Genomic DNA, 22691 nt, shown 5'->3' on the forward strand with positions numbered 1-22691 from the left:
CTTCGCAGCTAGCCCAGTTGACAATGCAACCAACCTTGAGGCAGCGGATTATCGATGCACAGCAGGGTGATCCCGACTTGGTTCAGAAGTGTTGTCAAGTAGGGTCAGGTCAGGAAAGTGAATTTTCTGTGTCAGTGGACAAGGGTCTTTTGTATCAGGGACGGTTGTGCGTCCTAGCAGATGATGGCTTGAAAGGGGAACTATTGGCAGAAGCTCATAACTCTTCATTATCGATGAACCCAGGTAGTACCAAAATGTACCAAGATGTGAAATGGTATTACTGATGGCCCAATATGAAAAGGGAGATAACTGAATATGTCAGTAGATGTTTAGTCTGTCAGCAGGTGAAGGCCCCGAGGCAGAAGATAGCAGGCTTGCTACAACCTTTGGATGTGCCAGAGTGGAAATGGGAGAGNAGAAGATAGCAGGCTTGCTACAACCTTTGGATGTGCCAGAGTGGAAATGGGAGAGCGTGGCTATGGATTTTATTACAGGGTTGCCCAGGACAGCGAAGGGTTTCTCGGTGATTTAGGTTGTGATAGACAGACTCACCAAGGTGGCACATTTTATTATAGGAAAGCCTACATACGCAGTGAGTAAGTGGGCTCAGTTATACATGAAGGAGATAGTAAGGTTGCATGATGTGCCAGTGTTAATTGTGTCCGATAAGGACCCTCATTTCACCTCCAGTTTTTGGAAGAGCCTCCAGGCAGCTTTAAGGTCGCGGTTGAACTTCAGTACAGCGTTTCACCCCCAAATTGGTGGGCAAACAGAACGTTTAAATCAGACATTGGAGGACATGTTGTGCGCTTGTGCATTGGAATTCTCAATGAATTGGGACTTCTACTTACATTTGGCAGAGTTTGCTTATAATAACAGCTATCAGGCTACCATTGGTATGTTGCCGTTTGAAGCTCTTTATGGCAGAGGTTGCAGGTCTTCTGTTTGCTGGGGAGAGAATGGGGGGAGGAAACTGGTAAGGACTGAGTTAGTATAGTTGACGAATGAAGCCATGTAGAAAATTAGGGCCAGAATACTAGCAGCACAAAGTAGACAGAAAAGTTATGCGGATGTTAGGCGAAAAGATTTGAAGTTCGAAGCAGGTGACAAGGTGTTCCTGAAAGTGGTGTCGATGAAGGGTATCCTGAGATTCGGGAAGAAGGGTAAGCTAAGTCCGAATTTTGTAGAGCCATTCGAGATTTTGGAGCGGGTCGATTCTGTGGCTTACTGTTTGGCCTTGCCACCGTCCCTCCTCGCGGTTCATAATGTATTTCATGTCTCCATGTTGAGGAAGTATTTAACGGACCTGTCGCATATGGTGGACTTTGAGCCCTTGCAACTGAATTAAAACTTGAGTTACAAGGAGAAGCCCGTGCAAGTTGTGGCCAGGGAGGTGAAAATTTTGCGCAACAAGGAAGTGCCACTAGTGAAGGTTATGTGGCAGAACCATCAGTTTAAGGAAGTAACTTGGGAGCGAGAGGACGAGATGAGGGCACTGCATCCAGAGCTCTTCCAAGATTAGAACTTTCGAGGACGAAAGTTTATTAAAGGGGGGAAGAGTGTAACGTCCCAATGTTACACATCTAGATGTGTATAAGAGACAGGGGATTTAACGTCCCAAAGTTTTGTTTTAAAAAAAAAAAAAAAAGGAAAAAAGGAGGAAAATATTGGTTATTTTTAGGAAGAGAAATAGGGTTTTCAAAAGGCTTTGGGATGCATGCAAAAAAACAAAAAAAAAAAAGGTTTCTTTTTTCTCTTTTCCTTCTTCTTCCTCCAACCGCCCTCTGCTACTGTCGCCATTCTCCGTTGTCGACCGCAGCAGCTTTTTCGTCGGTCGTTTCTCCGTTTGTTGACAAGGTGCTTAGCCGATTCTTCTCCGTCCGCCGCTCGACCCAACGTAGATCACTCGTCCCAGTCGTGCAAGCTCCTCTTCCGCGCTGCCTAGTCGAAGCTCGACCTCTAACGCTAGCAGCTGCGCCTCCTCCGCCGCTCGGTCGTGGTCCTCCCAACATGATCATCCTCATCGTCAACCGCGCCGCCGTCAACCGTGGGTTTTCCAGCCGCGTTGGGTTTTTCCCTTCCTAGCGTTGTTCTCTGTCTGCCTTTGTCTTCAGCGCTGGTAGCGGTCGGTTCGCAGCAGTCCGATCGAGCGATCTGTTGGGGGTAAGTTCGTTTTCTTTGTTTTGTTGGCAGCCCATTGTCATTTGGGGATTCTTGGGCCTAAGCTAACGTTCACCTATGAATTTTGCAATTGGTTTCAGCAACGTGTGTCGGTGAAGGAAGTCCTCGAGCAGAGTAGGGTCTTGTTTTGGGACAGTGCGTTATCCTGAGGTAAGTGGTTTACTGCTGGTTGCCCTAGGATGTTGTTAGGCCTGCTAAGAAATTTTTATGTTATATGTGAAACTGTGATGAAATCTGCTATGGGTTTTGTGCTGAATTTGATGTCTTGAATTTGAAGTATTCTTTGTGAGATGGTTGGATGTAAAAATATGGGGATACTATGATAAGGTTGAAGCATGGATATAATGAATATAATGTGTTAAGGCCTGATGTTTGAGTACTGATGTATGAGTTATGAGTAGATTGTGAAACAGTTGATTGAAGTATGGATAACGGTGTTAAAGTTTGATGCTGAGTCATGGCCTTGATTGCATGCTTATGTTTAATTATGTACTGGATGTTTGTAAGTTCATGTCCATATGAGATTTTAGTGACTGTTAGTGTACCATTGGGCCATGCACATTGCATGTGTGAGCCTTCGGGCCCACACCCTATGCTTATGTACGATGTTCTTTTTGGGATCACCACTTGTATTTATGTCGTGACCTTTGTCACTACTTATGAAAGGGTGCCTTCGGGTTCACCCTTTATGCCTATGCCTATGCCTATGTTTATAATGCCCTTGTGCATTTTGGGTCCAATGGATAAATTAATAGATCACTGAATGGGCCCAGTAGTGGGCCGCTTACTGAGTATATTTTTATACTCACCCTTTTCTTTTCCTATTTTTCAGGTAAAAGTAATGACAGACTGGTGCATGACAAGAAAGATCCGTGACCTGGCCATTAGGACAATTTACTGCTTCCGCATATAGTATTATGTTTTGAAATATGGTTTAGAAGTTAGGCATCTTTCACTTTTATGCAAAATATATCAATTTTATTATTTGACTATTTAATTTCAATAATTTGTTTTTAGTAGGATTAGGGGTACCCCAACTAGTAAATTATTTTATTTTTATTTTGCTTTAGTTTATTTATTATTATTTAATTATGTTTTCCCATTTGTGCTCGTTTGAGCATTATTAAATAAAGTCTTGGCTCTTCAATTTGATGATTTAAAAGACATTATACGCCTATGTATGCATGAAGTAGCGTCCTAAAATGTTGTAGAAAACTAGGGTCGTTACATTTAATCTTTACGATCTTTTACTATATTGTTTTGCCACTAAAATTTTTCCAACATAATACTTTAATACAACCCCTGATCATTTTGAAAATATATTTACAGGAAAACATTAGTAAACATATTGATATATTATTCTTAATCATTAAAAGAAAATCAATAGCAAGTATTGAACTTTCTTTTTTCTTTTTTCTTTTTTCTTTTTTTTAAAAAAAGACGGTTGAAAATATAGACATTAGACCAGAAATCTTAGTAGATATAACATAATATAAAAAAAAATTACAAATATGACCAAATTTAAATAGTCTATCGGTGATAGACCATATTATTGATAATGGTCTATTAGTGATAGACCATATTATTGATAAGAGTCTATTAGTGATAGACCATATCACTGGTAAGATATCAATGATAGACTTCCATCGTTGATAGAGTCTCAAGTCTATCAGCGATAGACTTCTATCACTGATAGACTTGTCTATATTTGCTTATACAATTGGTTATTATTCCTAAAATTGCTACCAATTGTAATTGCCCAAAAAAAACTTTATTTTTTTATTTTTTACAAATGAACAAAGAAAACTAATATTTTAAATATATATATTTAAATGGGATAAAAACCAAGAACTATAATATATCTCCTCTCATCATCATTTTATTTGTACATTTTAATGTCATACAATGTTATATCATATCATATTGTTTTAAAAAAATATATATTGTTTTACGTGTTTGTTTTCTTAATTCAAGGATATGTAAGGAGGGATTTTTCAATGTGAGATTTGTTCAATTAGCGTAGACAAATACCCTTGATCAAAAGGTCAAAGGTTTGAATTCTCATCCTCACATATTGAATTATATATGTAAACAATATCTGCTCACAAATTCGAGAGGCCTAAGATGGATTCTTTTGTTTAGTATGAAAATTCAAACCTATCTGTAAATAAATGTGTAAAATTAATCGAGTTACACGACATATTATAAGTGGTCATTCTATTTTTGTCTTAACCTTTATTTTTATACACTCGGTTATTAGGTCATTTCAAATTAACACATAGATATAAATTTTTTAAAAAAATTATACATAAAATTCCGATTTTTCTTTTGGAAATTAGAAGTCAAATTTCAAACAACTGAATTTATAATTATGAAAATTAACAAATTAATTATGTTTTGTAAATTTCTCATATAAACTATGCTATTATTTTATCATATGCTTAATTTGAAGGTTTTGTCAGACTCTATCTCTCAAGAAAATTTAATTAACGAAATTATTCAATTGACAACAACGAAGTCTCTATGGGCGTGTTGATTTGAGCTGAGATTCGTTTCAGATCCCCAGCGCCAGTGATTCGATTCGCTTCTTCTTCCCGGAATTCTTATCCGGTCCACAGATTCCATACATGTTGCCTCGCAGGTCTTTCACATGGATTCTTCTGCTCTTCATCATCTTCTCCGCTCTCTTCAATCCTTCCAGCTCCAGCAACTACTGGACTGCCAAGAGAATGCGTATGAGGGAGAAAGTCCGCCGGATGTAAGACTCTTATCTTTACAATCTCCATTGCCGCTTTTAGCTTAATTGTGGTTGTTTCGTTTTTCCTTTCGGTCAATTGGATGCGATTCTGACTTTGTTATCGTTCTGCGGATCGGTAGTGTTGGTGGTATAGGAGATAATTTGTTCAATTCTAGGAAAATTGTAATTATAAAGTCTGATTTTGTCCTGTCTGTAGAATTTTCGTTTTTTGTTTAGTTTGTTATGATTATGACTATCGTTTCTCTGAGGCCGATCAATGTTATCTGCGTTTAGTCTTTTTTTTTTTTTTCTTGAACTTGGACGCAGTACAGTGACGTTACTGTTGGGAGGGGGAAAGGAGGCGAAATGAGCTCATATGTTCTGTTTGAATTGTTGTTTGGATCAAGTTTTGGCTCTTCGAAATATCTAACGCAATAAAATATAGAAGTTTTAATTGAAGCAAAATCATTTTCGGATACAGTTTCGTAAGCTGGAGGATTCCATTAGAAAGTTGTTTGTGTGTTTTCATATCATAGTTCTATAACAAATTGTTATATTGTACGCTCTTTCTATAGGAGACTTATTTCTGAAATAGCATAAGGTGAATTACGACCAAACTTTGGTTTTCTGAATTCGAACATGTATGTATATTCACAATATGTTGATATGATTTTTTTTCTTGAGGATACTTTAAGTTGAAATTAGTTGTGATGCATTCATTGTTTAATTATCTGTAATATTTATTGACCCTTCCATTTAATATATGTGTATATATATATATATATTAGTCTGAAATTACTTTAACCAAGCCAAGCTTACATCAACATAGAAAATTCTTAGGTTCAGTTTTGTTTTCAAAAGAGCAGGTTACATAAGTCCCTGAGTTTTATCTACTTCTCCTGTGGGAAAAACCACAGTAATATGAGACCAAATGCCTACTGCCTTGATCTTATTCAGTCTAGGTCTTCAGGAAAAATTGTGACTAAATTTGTTGAACTTCTATCTGAGCGACGACATTAAGTGCATTATTTTGACCTCTCGTTACAGTGTCTTAACACTTATTCTTGGTGAGTAGATAATCTTATTTTAGTATGCAACATTGTTCTTGCATAATTTTTGTGATTTTAGCTTAGATGATCCCCGCATTAACTAGCTCGTGTAGTGTCTAACAGTTGGCTTATTTTTCTATGCTTTTAGGTTCTACCACGCGTATGACAACTACATGACATATGCATTTCCAGTAAGTGTTCTTGGTTACAGATTCATGTGCTCTGAATCTCTGACCATGTAGAAACCTATTGACTGGCCTATTTCTTTTAGAACGATGAGCTAAAACCTCTTACGAAGACCTTCACCAACTCCCTCAGTGAGCTTGGTAATCTTAAGGTAATCACTATAATGTTAATATGGCTGTAGAATGGTGATTGGTTGCAGGGGAATGCATTAACTGTTATTCTTCCAATTTCAGCTGGAACACCTACCACAAAATTATAACGGGTCCGCTCTTACACTAATTGAATCATTGTCTAGGTATAAATTCATATATTGCCTGAGTTTATGGTACTTTAGTTATCAGTTTCATAATTTATGACATTTTCCTTCAGTCTTGTAATTCTAGGTAACAACACTGAATTTCAAAAGGCGGTGCTTTGGCTTTCTGAAAATTTGCATTTTGATGTTGATGCACGGATAAATCTCTTTGAGGTACCCAAGTTCTTAGATATCCCCAGTTCCCAATAAGATGGATGTGGTTGGCTTGCATCTCTAGAGTCCAAATGCATGTTATGCTAAGAAAGAGCTAAAATATTGTGAATGAAGGAGCAATATATGCCTTTTTATTCTTTACCACAATTTTGTAGTGCAACATAAGAGTTCTTGGAGGACTTGTTTCTGCCCATGTTCTTGCAACTGATTCCACAAACCGATTGGCTAGACAGAATTATAAGAATCAACTACTAGTTTTGGCTGAAGACTTAGGGAACCGCTTTCTACCTGCATTTAATACCCCCACAGGGTTGCCATATGCGTGGATTAACCTCAAGGTATTACATATCATCTGCTTACGTCCAAGTTTTATAGATTATAAATATCATGATATATCATGCTATATGATCTTCAGGGGATTTTGCATTCACTGGCCCCTGTTTTCTTTTATCAAGCTAATCTTGCGGTTGTTGAGAAACTGAGATATGCCTCTGATGCTTGATTAAGTTGTTTCTGTTTGCATATTGAACAATATTCTTGGTATGGGTTCCTAAATGATCATAACAAGAATGCGTGAATCTCCATAGGTGTACTGAAGAAATTTTGCATCCAGCAAGCCAGATCTTACTTTGCTTTATTCCTTTTTTTCTAGTATTTTTTTTTCTTGGATTATGGTGGGGTGGGGGTGTCAAATGTTCTAAAATTGATCTCAAATTTGGGCTATGTGAATGATGTTCTTGATGCACCTTTATGCTCACAGTAATGGTGCGGATAGGAGTTTCATAGATATTTTTAGAAGATTTCTTTTCAGTTTTAGAATATATGAATTTGGTTTTTTGGGTCATGTTTTCCTTTTCTTCCTCTAAAGAGGAATGTATGACTCTGCATCAATCCAAAATTCTGTGGGCAGCATGGAGTAATGGAGGATGAGACCACTGAAACAAGTACTTCCGGGTGTGGTGAGGTCTTATCTTTTATGGTTAAGTATACGTGAAGATCTATGGTCTGAATTGGATCAACTTTTATCTGGATATAGGTTCTCTAATTCTTGAAATGGGAGCATTATCACGATTGACGGGTGACCCCAGGTTTGAATATGCTGCTTTGCATGCTCTTCGTAAGTTGTGGAGCTTGCGCAGTTCACTGAATTTACTTGGAACTACCTTGGATGTGGAAACAGGTGAATGGATTGAGTTCTCATCTGGAATTGGAGCTGGTAAGTCATCTCTGTTGCTGACAATACAGACTTTACATGTTTATGTAGATATTAGCATATCTTCATTATTACTGATTTTTTTTTTTCCTTCTATAATTGTCACCCATCTCTTATTGGGTGCTTCCATACTCTTGTAGTATTAACCCAACGTCCATCAGGAAGAAAACCTGTTTTATGCACTTGAGCTTGCTGGGTTAGAATTACATAATTACATCTTGGAAGAGTAAAATCCGTAATTCTGATGTTAGATTCTTGTGGTTTCTTCAAGGGGTTGATTCATTCTATGAGTATCTATTTAAGGCTCACGTCCTTTTTGGAAAAGAAGAATTCTGGAGAATGTTCCACACTGCTTACCTTGCTGTGCAGAAATATTTCAGACATGGTCCATGGTAGTGTGTACACTATTTTGATGAATATTCAAATACAAACACATTTTCTTAAATTATAGAAAGCTGTATTCATTTTTAACCGTTTCAATACTATAACAAATAGTAATTTTCAATGCACACCAATTTTTTCCTCCAAATATTTTTTAACCATGACAAGTAAAAAATTTTCTTTAAAATATTCTTTAAGAACAAACATTCTTATTAAAAAAAAATCTTTAAGAACAAACATTTTAGATAATTACAGCCCCTATCCTCCGCATAGTCCCTTCTGAAAGGGTAATATACAAAAATTTATTATCTTAATTTGGGTAGCCTACTTGAAATTATTTGGTAATGTAGGTATCATGAAGCCGATATGAGGACGGGGAGAGCAACCTACTGGCAGCTTACAAGCCTTCAAGCATTTTGGCCTGGCCTACAGGCTAGTTGCTATAATCTTTTAAGTTTTAGTAGATGACAATTTACTCAAATATGACTGTTTGTTCTTGACAACTGTTAGTAGGTTCTTGTTGGGGATATTCCGGCAGCTAATTCATCACATCGTGAGTTCTTTTATGTATGGGAGAAATATGGAGTTCTTCCGGAAAGGTATGCTGCTTGCAAATCTGTCTATTTAAACTATCCCATGATTTTACCAGAACACAGAGTTTTTGCTGTTCTATCTTATTTTCTTTTGTTTATTTTCTTGTCCCAGTATTGGAGTTAATGTATTTTCCATGTCATGTGGGATTTAAAATTGTTCAGGTATTTACTTGACCACCAAATGCTGCATCCTACAGAAAAGTATTATCCTCTCCGTCCAGAATTGGCAGAGTCAACTTTTTACTTATATCAAGCAACCAAAGGTTCTATTTTTCAAAAAAAACTTTCATGTTCGATATTATGATTATTTCATTTCATGTTGACTAGAAATTTGAAGCTCTGCTGTATCATAGTATTCTTGGAATGCTATTTTTCTCGTCTTTTTCCAACTATTAATCATAAAGCTCAACTCATCCTTACACTTTGGGACAGTAGATATTTCAACAATTTATGGTGGTCAAACTACTTGTGTTCTTGTTACATAGAATTTCTCAAGTATCCACATTGCTTCTTGGCCAAATTGGCAGATTGATTATTAAACTTGACACTTGGATTCTTTCCGTTGCGCTGTCTAATTGGTTCTGTATTATGGTCTATCTCCTTATGTGCTTCTGGCATTCTTTCCATCCCATTCCTCAATAAACCATTGCGTTTGGCATTGTAGATCCATGGTACTTTGAAGTGGGTGAATCAATCATGAAGTCTCTTATTTTATACACTAAAGTTGAAGGAGGATTTGCAAGTGTTAGAGATGTTACAACTATGCAGTTGGAAGATCATCAACATAGTTTTTTCCTCTCTGAAACGTATGGACTTTCTTTCTCTCTCTCTCTCTCTCTCCCCGAATTCTGGTATCTAGAAAACCAGCTTGGTCATCACACTAAAATGAGTCTCATTCTTTATATAGGTGCAAGTATTTATATCTTTTATTTGACGACTCATTTCTGGTCGGTCAAAATTACATTTTCACCACCGAGGGTCACCCCCTGCCAGTTCTAAGTTCTTGGCACGAACAACTTCCAGAGGTGTATGGCCTGACTAACGGGACATCTATCAAGGTATTTCTCTCACTGGCCAAGTCTTGATATTTATTTACCCTTCCATGTTAGTTAGCCACTGTTTAAAATATGTCCAATAGAGTGGAAAAATTTAATGATGAGCAAATTTGAAGAAATATTTAAAAATCTTAAACCCTGTTTATAACTATTTGAATTTTTAAAACTTAGCTACTTCCTCACAATTTTTTTTGGTCAAGGTTTTCATATTTCTTAAGTAGCCATTTGTATTCTTAACCAAATTTCAATAGCAAAAGTAAGTTTTTAATAACTACTTTTCTTAGTTTCCAAAACTTGTGTTTGATTTTGAAAACATTATTAAAAAATAGATAACAAAACAAATAAACCAAATAAGTAGAAGTATTATTTGTAAGCTTACTTTTCAAAAACAAAATATTAAATGGTTATCGAACGGAACCTTAGTTATACATATATATTTGAATCTACTACAAATTAAGGACAATATTGCTTCCTCCTTTGTTCTTGGATATATTCTTGAGTTCACCGATTTTGAATTTACTAAAGCATTTTGGCTTCATTTGCTACTTGAGTTCACTTGTTCTTTTACACAAGTAGTACTGTGCAATCTCCTATATCTTTTAGGCTTAAAGTGTGAGATGAATCGGTGGGGATAAAGTGCATTTGATTTCTGCAGGGTGAAAATTCATCAAGAAGGTTGAGTGCAATGTCTCTACAAGTCTGCCCAGCCACCTCACTGAACACAGCAGGAGATGGTAGCCAACAAATAGAGAGCGCTTGCCATATCCTTGATGCTCGAGCGGATCACAAGTGTTTCAGCGATGAAGAATGTGGAGTCGATTCAACTACTTGCAGAAGGCGATCGTGTAGCTCATCTGGTTATTGTGGTCAGTGGTTGTACTTTTAACATAGAAGGTAACTATTTTCAATAACGCTTCAAACTTTGGTTCCCCTTCCACCAATTGATGAGGTCGAGCCAAAATGAACTTTGTAAGAAATTGCTTAGTCGATAGGAGAAATTATTTTTCATCCACAAAAAGAATGTAGATGTCATTCATTTTCTCATAGTTGTTAGATGCAGGATAGTCTAAAAATATTCTCTCCCAAAACGTCCAATGTCAATTTTTTGAGCTAAAAAGTTTGATTTTTAGAGGGAGTCTATGGAAAATCATGTTGATTTGACTCCTATAAAATGACTTCTAGGATTTGTTTGTTTGAAGGGTTGGGCAAGCTTGAAATACGTAGATATTCTAAATCAAACCCGTGCTTGGAGTAATGTTTAGAAAAACCTTGGCTCCCTAAACCTTCTTCCGTGGGTTAGAATAATAAACATTATTTTCAATAACATGGTTTCCTCCTTTTTTAAAAAAAGAAAAATATTTAAAATGTAGCCCTTGTTTGCATAATTGAAGTGAGTGAAACATATGGTTTTGTGAAGAAGCGTTTTTGTTGTTGGGTTCAAGTTCAAGATGGTCCATGCAATTTGGCCTTTTAGAGCCGGGGGGTAATTGTGTCATTCCAAGTCCAAGGCCGTGGCAGTGATGTCAGATTGAAAGTACAAAGGAAGATTCGTGGAAATGGGGCTATCAACTTGAGCTCAGATTCACGCTGCTATTTTTTACTTTTTTGCCCCCAAAGTACTATTTGTTGATTATTATTATTTATTACGTTGCTCTCACCCTTTGACTAATGGTATTGGTAATATTTATTCAAATGCGCAGACCTTATTATAATAATCCAGGGCAATGTAACATTCGTATTGAGGAAAAAAAATATTAAAAATGTTTTTAAGATAAAAGTGTTTAACTAGTGCTTTTTTCTTTTTTAATACACACTTAAAAGTCTACTTTTGAAAAGCTCATTATGGAGTTGAATTCAAATAAGTGGTACAACTTTATTTAACTTTGAGATATTAAATTGGACAATCCAATCAAATTGGATGTCACACACGTAACATATGTGGCAAAATATAATTTGTTACCTAAGATACCCAATGTTCACTTTTTAAAAAAAAATAAAAAAAAATAACATACCCATGTTAAAGATTTCCAAAACTTCTATTTTTGGAAAAAAAAATAAGAATAAAAATAAAAACTAAAATTTATCATTAATTCTCCAACTTTACAATACATTGTGTGCTACAATTATTTGAATGGGCTATCAGACAATATGATGGAGAGTGCAAATAATTAAATCGAATGGAAGTGAATCTTCTAATAAAACTACGTTAGTTGTATAATATTAAACATATAAAAGAGGAATAATGGAAGATATTTAATGTAGTAAAAAACATATTTTAAATATGCTCTAAAAAGTTAGCATAGCTTAAAAGTTAAAAGATAATATATCGAAACTTTTAAAAGTATGGGTTATTTATTTATTATTATTTTTTTAACAATATGTGAGGTAGGAGACTAAACCTCTAATTTCAAAATCAATACATATCCAATGTCAATTAAACTATATTATTTTCGTTGTATAAGAATATTTTTAAAACAAAAGACAAAATTTAAGAGTATTATATTTATATAAAAACTACCATTTTAACAATTGGAACAAATAAACACAAAATTTAAATTTATTAGACTAGGGCCATTTTGCTCATCAACTTCTTAATTGGTGAAAACAACTCAAATTTAATAGTAAACATGGTTGAAGTTTATATATTTACCAGGTAACTCAATTTTTCCATATATATATTTTTTTACTTTCTACTTTTGTCGACTAATTCTACTTCTCTTTTTTTTTTTTTTTCTTTTTATATTATCGATAAACTCTCAGTGTAATTTAACACTCTAAGCACAAAATTACTAACTTCAACGAAAATTTATAATTTAACTTAAAAATAGAGGGAAAAATTAATAATAATAATAATAAAAAAAAAAAAAAAAAGTTTAGTACGGTAATAGCAGATTTAACGGTAATATGGTGAGTGTAAATTTGGTAGAGGAAAGCGATGGAGAAGGTGTGGAGGGTGGAGGCAGCAAGACGTGTGAAGTGTAATCAAAAGTAGGGCCCAACTTTGATGACGTCAGCATTTGCTCAGACGCGGTTTTGAAGGGCCATTCCGCCACCCACACGCTCTCGCTTTCTCTGACTGACACACCAATCCACTCTCCTCCCCTTTGCCTTTGCCTTTCTCCCCCAGCGGAAAGATATCTCCAACCATCTTCTTCACTTCTGGCTTATACTCTTCTTCTTTGCGGCCGTACTCGGCCACAGCTCCAGATTCTTCTTTTTGAGACCGACCCAGAAAGTTTTGAGGGGAAAAATGACGACTATGATTGAGTTTCAGGGCAAGGAGGACTCGATTTTGGATGAAGGCTAGGAGGGATCGGATGGGTTTCTTTTTTCTAGCTTCTTTTCCTTTTTGGGTCGATCGAAATTAATTTGTGGGTTTGTATATGTATGTATTTTCCCTTATTTGTTGTGTATATCTTTTCTTGCTTTCTTGCGCTTGCGCCGCATGTTGGTCTTTTTAGTTCATTGCAATCTTCGCCAATACCATCGCATCGTTCTGTGTCTGTATGTCTTCTGGCCTCCTATGTTGTCCCAGAAAAGAAACCCAGATGATGGAGATGGGCCGGCGGATGGTGATAATCCTGATGATAAGCGTAGAAAGTTTTGTTTTAGGAGGTACTACTACCACACGGTGCTTCTCTCTCTTTTACTTCTTTTTAAGGGTTTTTGTTTTCAGTGATTTGTGGGATTGTTCTTGTTTAGTAGTGCATATGGAAGTTTTCTAGTTGATTATGTTTAATTTCTCCTTGCTATATGGATTTCGAGTGAGTAGCAATGCTAATTTATGTTTTGAATATGATTTCCATCTGCTGGAAGGTTAGAATTCGAAGTAGGAACGTGGTGCGATCTGGCTTCCTTGGTTTATTTGAATTTTGGGAGAACTGTTGGGTGAAAGAGCTAGATGATTCTTGTTTAAGTATTTTTTGGGTGGATTCTAGGGACTATTATGAGGAGAGGAAGATGATGTATTTATGTGGGGCATCATAATGAGTGAGTCTGAAGGGATAAGTATGTGCAATTTAGTTTGTTTGATATTCCCCCGAAGAACAAAGTTGGCTTGAAGAAGCTATTAGACATGATCTTGTGTGATATATATAGGAAATAGGGAGTAGGTTGGACTCCCTCAGTTACGGCTTAGAGAAGAGCTAGTTACATCCTTGGTCATGCTAATATAGACCAGAAGCATTTCTCTATTTCTTTTCTTACTCGGTGAATCTCCTTTCATTTTCCCCAACTTTGATTTTTGGAGACCCTTCTTCGAATGAGAAACCATGAATTTTTCTGCCATGATTTCCTTATTAGATGAGTTTGTCTACTTCCAAATTTTGGTTATCACTTCATGTGGACCTGAAGCTAATTTTCTTTTCTCGTTTTACTGCTCATTCTACCCTTCCCCCCCCCCATTAGGCCCTGAAAGGACTCCCCTTTTCACTTCATGTTCATTAACCCTCATTTAATAACTCTCTCAGCTTCTCCACCCCCCACTTCCTATGTCTCCTCCCTTCTCATACTCGTTCGTCACTCTCTCCTCCTTTCCTATGGCCCACTTACGTTTTTATTTCTTGATTCTTTTCTTGAATTTATTTTATTATACTTCGGGTGTAATTTTTTTTCCACTATATCTATTTTATTAAGAAACCATGGTATTTCAATCTAGTTCCATGCACTTATTTTTTACCTTCAATTTACATACATCGTTTTTTCATTCAGTATCCTGTGATAGAGTATATTAATAATTTATTATCTATAAATTATGTCATTCAAGTTTTCATTTTTATTTGCTTAGTATATCAACATCAATATTCAAAATCTACTATTCAAAAGCCCATTATAAAACCTCAATAGAAAACTCATCCGTGAATATATATGAGAAAAGCCTCAACGAAATCCTTAAAATCAAACAGAAGCAATTTTTTTTTTAAATGTCTCACAAAAATATTTAACTGACGATCCATAACCCTTTAGTTCTCCATAGTTTTTAAAAATTCACTTTATAAATACTATTTTTACTCATTTATTTTCACTTATTTATTTTATTTTTTATTTGTCTTACTTTTGAAGACTCTTTTCAAAATTCACTTTATAGTATTAAAAAGTGAAAAAAGGTTTTAGAAAAAAAGTTCGTACATTCATCCCTGGCTTAGAATTAAATTTCGTATTCTCAAGTGTTGTTATTTCGTTGATTATTTACGATTAATCTGAAATTTTGATTGAGTTTTTCTTAAACAACAATAATAAGAATTATTTAGAAGACAATAATTGAATAGAAAAAACTAAATTGATACAATAATTGAATTATGAGATTAAAAAAAAAATAGTGTTCATATAGCCAAATTATTTTATAGTACAAAAAACTGAATCAGATAGCACTGACATATGAACTCTACACACCCAAACATAGACATATGGACTCAGTCATAACAACTCCACACACCCAAACATAGACATATGGACTCAGTCATAACAACTCCACACACCCAAACATAGACATTAGAACTCTCTAGACATCAGAACTCCCCAGACATTAGAACTTTAAACATCCTATATCATTTCAGCGTCCCAAACAACCTCTTAGATTTTTCTCTTGAATCGTTTTAGATCCTCAGATTATGCTTTGTTGTATAAGATGGCTTCAGAAGATTTGAATTATATCTTATGGAGATGTCACTTTGCCGTAGATGCTTTGTTGTATTGGAATACGTTTCTGGAGACATTCGGTATTAGCTTGGCACAAAGTAGATGTTAACTAGTTATGATGGAAGAGGTAGCTAGGACTCTTCCTGTGTTGATTATATTTTATTAAGATGTGGTACATCCTCAATAGTTTTTGGAACCTCAAGACCTTCCAGTAGCTAGTATATTCTTGACGTGGCCTTTTGACTGCTGTAAGAGAAAGCCTCTTGATGTCTATTTCTTGTTTATATATTGAATACATTTTTTTTTATTTAAATTATAAATTTGAAGATTCTTTTCGTTTTGTTCTAAATTCTCATCCCTTTATATGATGGTTTATTTTTTAATACTGTACAGTGTGGTTCGTGATGCCCTATCATTGCAGTCAATGCAACAGCTATTGGAGCCAGTCATTCGTAAAGTGGTAAGCATGATCAATCCAGGAAATATGCTAATATCAAGTTTTTATCAACGTAAAATTGTTCCATTGTGGTAGAAAATTTATGAATGGGACTGGAAATAAGCCGTTACCCAGTTATTAAGTACCTTTTCCTATTTTTCTGGATACAAAGAAAGGTCCATTGTAAAATATAAGGTCATTGAATCCTCTAATGAAGCGTCAAAGCCTTAAGCATAACAGGAAAAACTTAAGTGCTTCGGAAATGGATATCATAGGTATATGATGAACACCTCTCTTTCTAATTCTAGAATGTGGACCTTTTGTGTTACTCTTCATCTCCGAACGATCATAGAAGTATTTGGATTGGTATGGTACAAATGGCTACTTCATGGGAAACTTGAAAATGAAGAGAGACATTTTAAAGTGAATTAATGGGATAGGGAAATTGCATCAACAGTTCTGATTTGTCATGGTATTTATAAATTTTAATTCCATCAAAAAGTTTTTTTTGTATATAACAGATTGTTAATGTTACCATTTCTTGAGTTGCAATTTTTAGCATTTTTTGCAAGCTTGCTGAATTTGTGCTCGACAGGTAAGGGAGGAAGTTGAATTGGCACTAAGAAAGTACATTACCAATGTGCCAAGGTATCTTCTTATTCTTCTTATTCTTCTTCTCTGCCTTTTTTGTGATTTTATGTTTAACTGCCGAAACGTTGTTGACCCCACTTCTAAAATTAGAAATAGAGAAGACGTGAAATTAGATCATAAATTGTTAAACCCAAAAGAATCTATTTATGGTTGATATATTAGAGGTGTTGATGAAATATCATGCATTTATGTCAAGGAATGATGAGAAGAATGACAGGAAAGAAATCTATTCTTCCGGGCCAAGATGCTTTCAATTGAAGTTCGTAACTGATATTTCTCTCCCGGTATTTACTGGAGCTCGCATTGAAGGAAGAAATAGTTCCAACTTGACGGTGGCTTTGGTTGACACCTTAACTGGGGAAGTTGTTGGCACTGTGCCTCAATCCTCAGCCAAAGTGGAAATTGTAGTGCTTGAGGGTGATTTTGAGGGTGGAGGTGATAACTACACTATAGAGGAGTTTAAGAATAACATTGTAAGAGAGAGAGAAGGAAAGAAACCACTTCTTACAGGAGACACATTTGTGAGTCTCAAAGATGGCATTGGTTTGGTAGGTGAGATTTGTTTCACTGACAACTCAAGCTGGACTAGAAGCCGTCGGTTCAGGCTGGGTGCAAGAATTATAGACAACAATGATGGAACGAGAATACTGGAAGCAAAGACTGCGTCTTTTGTGGTCAGAGATCACCGTGGAGAATGTGAGTTATCTTTATTATTTGAATTTACACATTGTCAAAGTGAAGAGAAGAACTTTTATACTGTTGTACGTTGTTGCAATATATTAAACGTGGAAGTGAATGCATCGAATTATTTTGGGCATGGTTCCTTTCCTATTAGGAGAACGGAATACTGAAGTCAAACTTCAGTATGGTTTTCTTTAATAATCAAGCTCTGCCATTTGTTCTCTAAATTGTTCATCACGAAGTCTGCATCTAATCAAATTCTTTATTATCATTGTTACTATTTTTTGCTAACGGCTTTGGAAGTTCTGCTTGGCCTTTATTTATTAATTTTTTATTGCTATTGAATTGCAAACTGAACTTATAAATTGCAAACTGGAGCTTGATATTTAATATGGCTATTTGAATATTATAATTTGGAAGCTTCTATTACGTGAAACTTGTGATGTGATTAACTTGTATTATGTTTAATATCTCGTGGATGAGGGTTTTTGAAGAATTGAAAACAGTTAAAAATCTTTGTTGAACACTTTTAACACCGACTTTTACACCATTAGAGGATCTGCTTCATTTAAAAACAAAACACTGGGGTTCACAAATATGTTATCTCCATCCTTTGGTTTTTGGAGGCATATATATATATATACATATACTGAATTTTTTCTGGTCGACATATTTAAAAAAATTGACCTCTACCATTTGGTTCAGTGTACAAAAAGCACCACCCTCCATTTCTGCAGGACGAAGTATGGAGATTGCAGAAAATTAGCAAGGATGGAGCCTATCATAAGCGCCTGAGCCAAGAAAAAATCGAGACAGTGAAAGATTTCCTAACTCAGCTTTATGTACAACCTTCAAGGCTTCGTAATGTATATACCTTTTTCTCATGTATTGTATATATCTAAATGTTGCGCAAATTTTGATGTGCTCGTAGAAATTTAAGCTAAATTATTCTATATACGAACGGCATTGCTTCTTATACACCTTTTTTTGGGTTTTAAAAGCAGATTCTTGGCCCTGGTATGTCTACCAAAATGTGGGAAGCTACAATTGAGCATGCACAGACATGTGTGCTCGATCGGAAGATTTACGTGTACAAACCTCATGATGTGGAACAGAAAAGCGGAGTCGTCTTTAATGTTGTAGGACAAGTGATGGGGCTACTTTCAGATTACCAGTACGTTCCCATAGATAAGCTATCTGAAAGTGAAAAGGCACTCATCTCCCTGTCACCTTTAAATATACATATATTATTCTTTTGAGTTGCTTTACATTTTTTTTGAGCTGATTTAGTACATTCATTCTGAACTCAGGCTGATGCTCACGACTTGGTTATCTCTGCATACAAACACTGGGAAGAAGTCGACTCTATTGATGATGAAACTTGTCTTGTAGGTGGCTCTTCTCACCCTCTCAGTTTCTGCTACACCCCGAGCTCACCCATGGAGGACCATTCTTATGGTATCAAGTATTTGGCATCTCCAAAATTTAGTGGCTTTGATTTCACACCATCAAATGCCTATTCATCCGATGTAATTTCATCGATGGGTTCTATTGGGAGTCCTAGCGGCTTGGACGATCATGCTTTCCAGGGTTTTGATTCTATGGTTGTAAGATATGAGATGCCAAGTTCCCCAAACTTTGCCAACTCTTCTCTGATCTGCGATTCCGAGCCACTAAACTCATCTTTCTTTAACGTGGATCATATGCAAGTTTTAGAGTCCGATTTGCAATGTAGCTCGATTTTAGAATCACGAGCGACTACAACCACTCTTCAAGGTGGCTCCTCATCATGTGGTGCTCAAATGAGATGGACTAAGGTATATGGTGTGCTAAAATGGTACTTTTTGTTGAGATTGGTAATTAGAAGAAACAAACACAGGTTCGAGAGATAACAAAGGTGCACAGAGTTGTGGAAAGGAAAAAGTGGACTATGGTTGAGACTCGAAAACAGTGTCCTGGTTAAAATGTGTGCGTTTATAAAGAGATGCAAGGGGGGAGGGAATGTTCTTGTTTGATATGTGGGATGATTCTGTGCATTTTTTTTCCCCAAATGTTTTGGTTATGCTATGTCACTGAGCCAGAAGATTTTTCTCTCTGATTCAAGTGTTTGTACATTGGTGTAGCAATTTTCGACACTATCAGAGAGGGCCTGGTCTCAGTTGATGTTTGATCAGAATGCCCATAGTACTTATGTTTTGGTTCTTTACTCTACTGTTTATACATTTCTGTACAAAACAAACTCTCTTTCTGCCTGTTTTTTACATTGGGAATGGGAGGTTTTTATTAATAGTGCATATAATTTTCTTCTTAAGAAGTTGGTGTCTTGAGAACATTCTCTTTTCCTCCTTTCCAGTGCTTATGGACTATTTATTTATTTTTGTGCTGAGAGAAGAACAGCAAGAGGTTATGTTATGTGCTCAGTTATTGTTACCTAAGCTACCATTCAAACCTATTACATTCAGGGGGTCAGCTGATGAATCGACAACGAGGTGGTTGATGGCGGTAAGAAAATGATTTGTTTTGGCCATTTTTTAAGTTATTTCTAAGCACTTGGAGAAAAGTTAATCCAAAACAGGTCTAAAGGGGTTGATTGTTTAATGTCAGCATCCCTTTCCATTTTTATTTCCCCAAGATTCTTTGTTATTAATAATTAAATGGAATAACATCTTTGTGGTCCCTAGCTCTAGTTTTTATTATACATTTGGTTTTTAAATTTTGAATTTTGTTAAAATTTAATCCCTAAATTTTAAAATGTTACAAGAGAATATTTGAATTTTGTTTCAATTTGATCAATAGGTTTCAAGATTTTATATTTTTAACCTCATTTTTTTATTAAATACTTTCAATAATTAACGTCAATTTTTATTAATCAATTAAAAATAATTAGAAGAATAATTTTAAAAATGATAAAATAGTGAAATTTAATTAATTATAATTTTTTTAAACGATTTTTAATATATTAATATAAATTCACTTAAAAAGACGGAAAGTGAGTATTTAATAAAAAAAATTGAGGTTAAAAGTGTAAGTCTCGAGACATAGAGACTAAATTGAAATAAGATTCAAATATCACGGGTAAAGTTGTATTTTGAAATTTATGGGTTAAATTAAAACAAAACTCAAAATTTAAGGACTAAATGTGTAACATTTTAAAAATCTAAGATTTAAATAAAAATTAGACCCAAAATGTGGTGATGAAAAAGTTATCTTTCCCATAATTAAATATCTATGAAACATTGTACCTCATGAAAAGAATGAATACTAGGAAGTAGGGGTGATCATCGGTCGGGGTCGGTTTTCCGATCAAACCTACGCCGAACCGACCAGAATCGATTCTGAATCTGACCAAACCCATCCCGGCCGTCGACTGAGCAGAAACACGACCGGTTGGTTGGTCGGTTTCTTTCATTTTTTTAATTATATATATTTATTAAAATTCTTAGAAAAACTGCTATATTTAATAGTTAGTACTATTTAGTATTTTCTATTAGGTAAAAGTTATATTTAGTTATAAATCATTATCGTTATAAATAACGATTTTTTAATACAAATCACAAATTAAGAGAGAAAACTAAACATGATTGATAAAAGAGAAAAAGAAAGTTAACAAATAGTTGATTTTTTATTGTGATTTAGATTTCAAGATACTATTTCACATTTTAATACTTATGGAATAGATGTATTAAAAATAAAATATTAATATGATTTGATTTGATAATCCTTAATATTTAACAATTAACTTGTCCATTGTTTGGGATTGTGTTCACTTCGCTTAATTGCTTAAAGAAGCACATAATACATATTACATATATATTTGAAAACAAAACTAATATGAGAGTCGAGAGTGTACGTCACAAATAGAAATGTCACATGACACATACAATCAAATTAGAAATTATAATATAAAGTCAAGTACAACCAAATTATAATAAAACACAAATAGTAGTACGTCACAAATAGTCAAATACAACCAAAATCAAATGATAAATGCTTAATCGATAACTAGCAACTTTGCAAAATCTAGAATGTCTTGAATCTCTTTTTTATTGTCCATAACCGCTTTGAATCCTATATAATTAAGATTAAGAAGAGAAAGACAACCTCATTAAGATTTTAAACTAACAAGTTACAACTAATACAAATGAATAAAGTTTAAAGTTAAACAATTGAATAAATACCTTCTTCAAAGAATGAAGTTTCTTCCATGTTATGTTGAACTTCAAGATCTATTGGACCAAAATTTAGCCAATTTTGAGTACAAATGAGAGCCTCCATTGTTTTTGGAGCCAATGAACAACGTGATGAAACAACAACACGTCCTCCTGTACTAAAAGCCGACTCAAACACTACAGTAGATACTGAAATTACCAAAATATCTCTAGCCATACGACTAAGAACCTCAAACCGATGACTGTTCATCTTCCACCATTGAAGTATTTCAAAATCACATTCATTCTTAACATTGACTTCCAACAAATAAATATCAATCTCTGACCTCTATTCGAAAGATATAGTCTCATCACCTTCAAATCAATATCAATTGTATCATAGACAAAGTCTTCACCCATCTTTTAAATTGGATCACAATTAATCATGGTCTCCAAGGCTGAGACAATTGGTGTATTAGTATTAGTAGTAATACTCTCACTCCCACTTCCACTCTGATTAGTACCGTACTCATGAAATAATTTTATGATATGAATGAACCACTTTATCCTATTTTATCTTCATATTCTCTCGAAAATTTTGTATGGATGGCCCTCTGAAAATTAAAAATGGTTCAAAGTTAAAAATTGATTTGTCCCTAGAATGTGTGCGGGGTTCGACGCTCTCACGACTTCTTCTTCTCGCTTCTTACTTCGACATTTTCTTGTAATTATTTTTATTTTCATTTTATTTTCCCTCCTCCAACTTTCCTTCTCCATTTCCCTCCACCGCCACTCAACCATGTCTTCCGTCGTCCACACCGACCAAACCTCCTACGTCGACTTTCCTCTCTTCCCTCCGAATCCTGGCAATCTCCTCCCCTGCAACCACATGGGCAATTTGAAAATCAAAACCCATGTCCTCAAGCAGAGATCTCGCTGGCAGCCCCATCCTAGTGAGAGAAACCCAACACAAAATATGTGTTTTTTGGTCTGATGAGTTACGAGAGAAAGATGCAACGTGCATTTTCAGATGTTGACATCAACAAAAGTTCAAGTGTTTCTAAACGCTGGCCATTTTTTATTTTCGGTACAAATTTCCCTAAAATCTCCCTCTTTCATATAACAACTTTTTAAATGGAGAAAAACAAACAAACAAATTAATGAAGTTTATGTTATTATTAAGATAACCTTTAATTCAATACTTGTGAATGCAATTGTTAATGAACTTCCTCGGCAGATTCTTGTTTGGTGGCTGATAGAAAATAACGATTTCA

General features: G+C 35.0%; 2 protein-coding genes and 1 long non-coding RNA gene across 5 annotated transcripts; all 3 read left to right on the plus strand.

Moving 5' to 3' along the window:
* Positions 1 to 1735: 1735 nt before the first annotated feature.
* LOC120071882 lies at positions 1736 to 3301 on the plus strand. Its single transcript, XR_005480363.1, has 3 exons — positions 1736 to 2163; positions 2262 to 2331; positions 3014 to 3301. It is a non-coding gene; the product is annotated as an uncharacterized LOC120071882 (long non-coding RNA).
* Positions 3302 to 4633: 1332 nt separating this feature from the next.
* Positions 4634 to 11521, plus strand: LOC120071297 (alpha-mannosidase I MNS5). Its single transcript, XM_039023490.1, has 15 exons — positions 4634 to 4939; positions 6116 to 6158; positions 6239 to 6304; positions 6387 to 6448; positions 6523 to 6622; positions 6778 to 6960; positions 7533 to 7581; positions 7659 to 7838; positions 8107 to 8227; positions 8567 to 8648; positions 8730 to 8815; positions 8972 to 9072; positions 9474 to 9615; positions 9717 to 9867; positions 10520 to 11521. The coding sequence occupies exons 1-15, from the start codon at positions 4809 to 4811 to the stop codon at positions 10748 to 10750; spliced, it is 1728 nt and encodes a 575-aa protein (XP_038879418.1). The 5' UTR covers positions 4634 to 4808; the 3' UTR covers positions 10751 to 11521.
* Positions 11522 to 12924: 1403 nt separating this feature from the next.
* Positions 12925 to 19583, plus strand: LOC120070928 (calmodulin-binding protein 60 A). 3 transcript variants are annotated; one of them, XM_039022838.1, is made up of 7 exons: positions 12925 to 13479; positions 15895 to 15961; positions 16533 to 16585; positions 16785 to 17284; positions 17975 to 18135; positions 18274 to 18480; positions 18580 to 19583. In XM_039022838.1, the coding sequence occupies exons 1-7, from the start codon at positions 13310 to 13312 to the stop codon at positions 19159 to 19161; spliced, it is 1740 nt and encodes a 579-aa protein (XP_038878766.1). In that variant the 5' UTR covers positions 12925 to 13309; the 3' UTR covers positions 19162 to 19583. The 3 variants fall into 3 exon arrangements, with proteins under 3 accessions (XP_038878766.1, XP_038878768.1, XP_038878767.1); XM_039022840.1 differs by having other exon boundaries at positions 18274 to 18443; positions 18580 to 18803; XM_039022839.1 differs by having other exon boundaries at positions 13370 to 13495.
* Positions 19584 to 22691: the final 3108 nt, after the last annotated feature.

This window comes from Benincasa hispida, chromosome 2, assembly GCF_009727055.1.
Source record: "Benincasa hispida cultivar B227 chromosome 2, ASM972705v1, whole genome shotgun sequence".
NCBI lineage: Eukaryota > Viridiplantae > Streptophyta > Magnoliopsida > Cucurbitales > Cucurbitaceae > Benincasa > Benincasa hispida.

Bases quoted from the DNA above. Each gene is read 5' to 3' on its own strand.
- LOC120071297 (XM_039023490.1), top strand. From the start codon at position 4,809: ATGTTGCCTCGCAGGTCTTTCACATGGATTCTTCTGCTCTTCATCATC. The intron at 4,940-6,115 runs GTAAGACTCTTA...CTATGCTTTTAG, and splicing joins AGGGAGAAAGTCCGCCGGAT to GTTCTACCACGCGTATGACA. The intron at 6,961-7,532 runs GTATTACATATC...TTCTGTGGGCAG, and splicing joins ATGCGTGGATTAACCTCAAG to CATGGAGTAATGGAGGATGA.
- LOC120070928 (XM_039022838.1), top strand. From the start codon at position 13,310: ATGTTGGTCTTTTTAGTTCATTGCAATCTTCGCCAATACCATCGCATC. The intron at 15,962-16,532 runs GTAAGCATGATC...TGTGCTCGACAG, and splicing joins AGCCAGTCATTCGTAAAGTG to GTAAGGGAGGAAGTTGAATT. The intron at 16,586-16,784 runs GTATCTTCTTAT...ATTTATGTCAAG, and splicing joins TACATTACCAATGTGCCAAG to GAATGATGAGAAGAATGACA.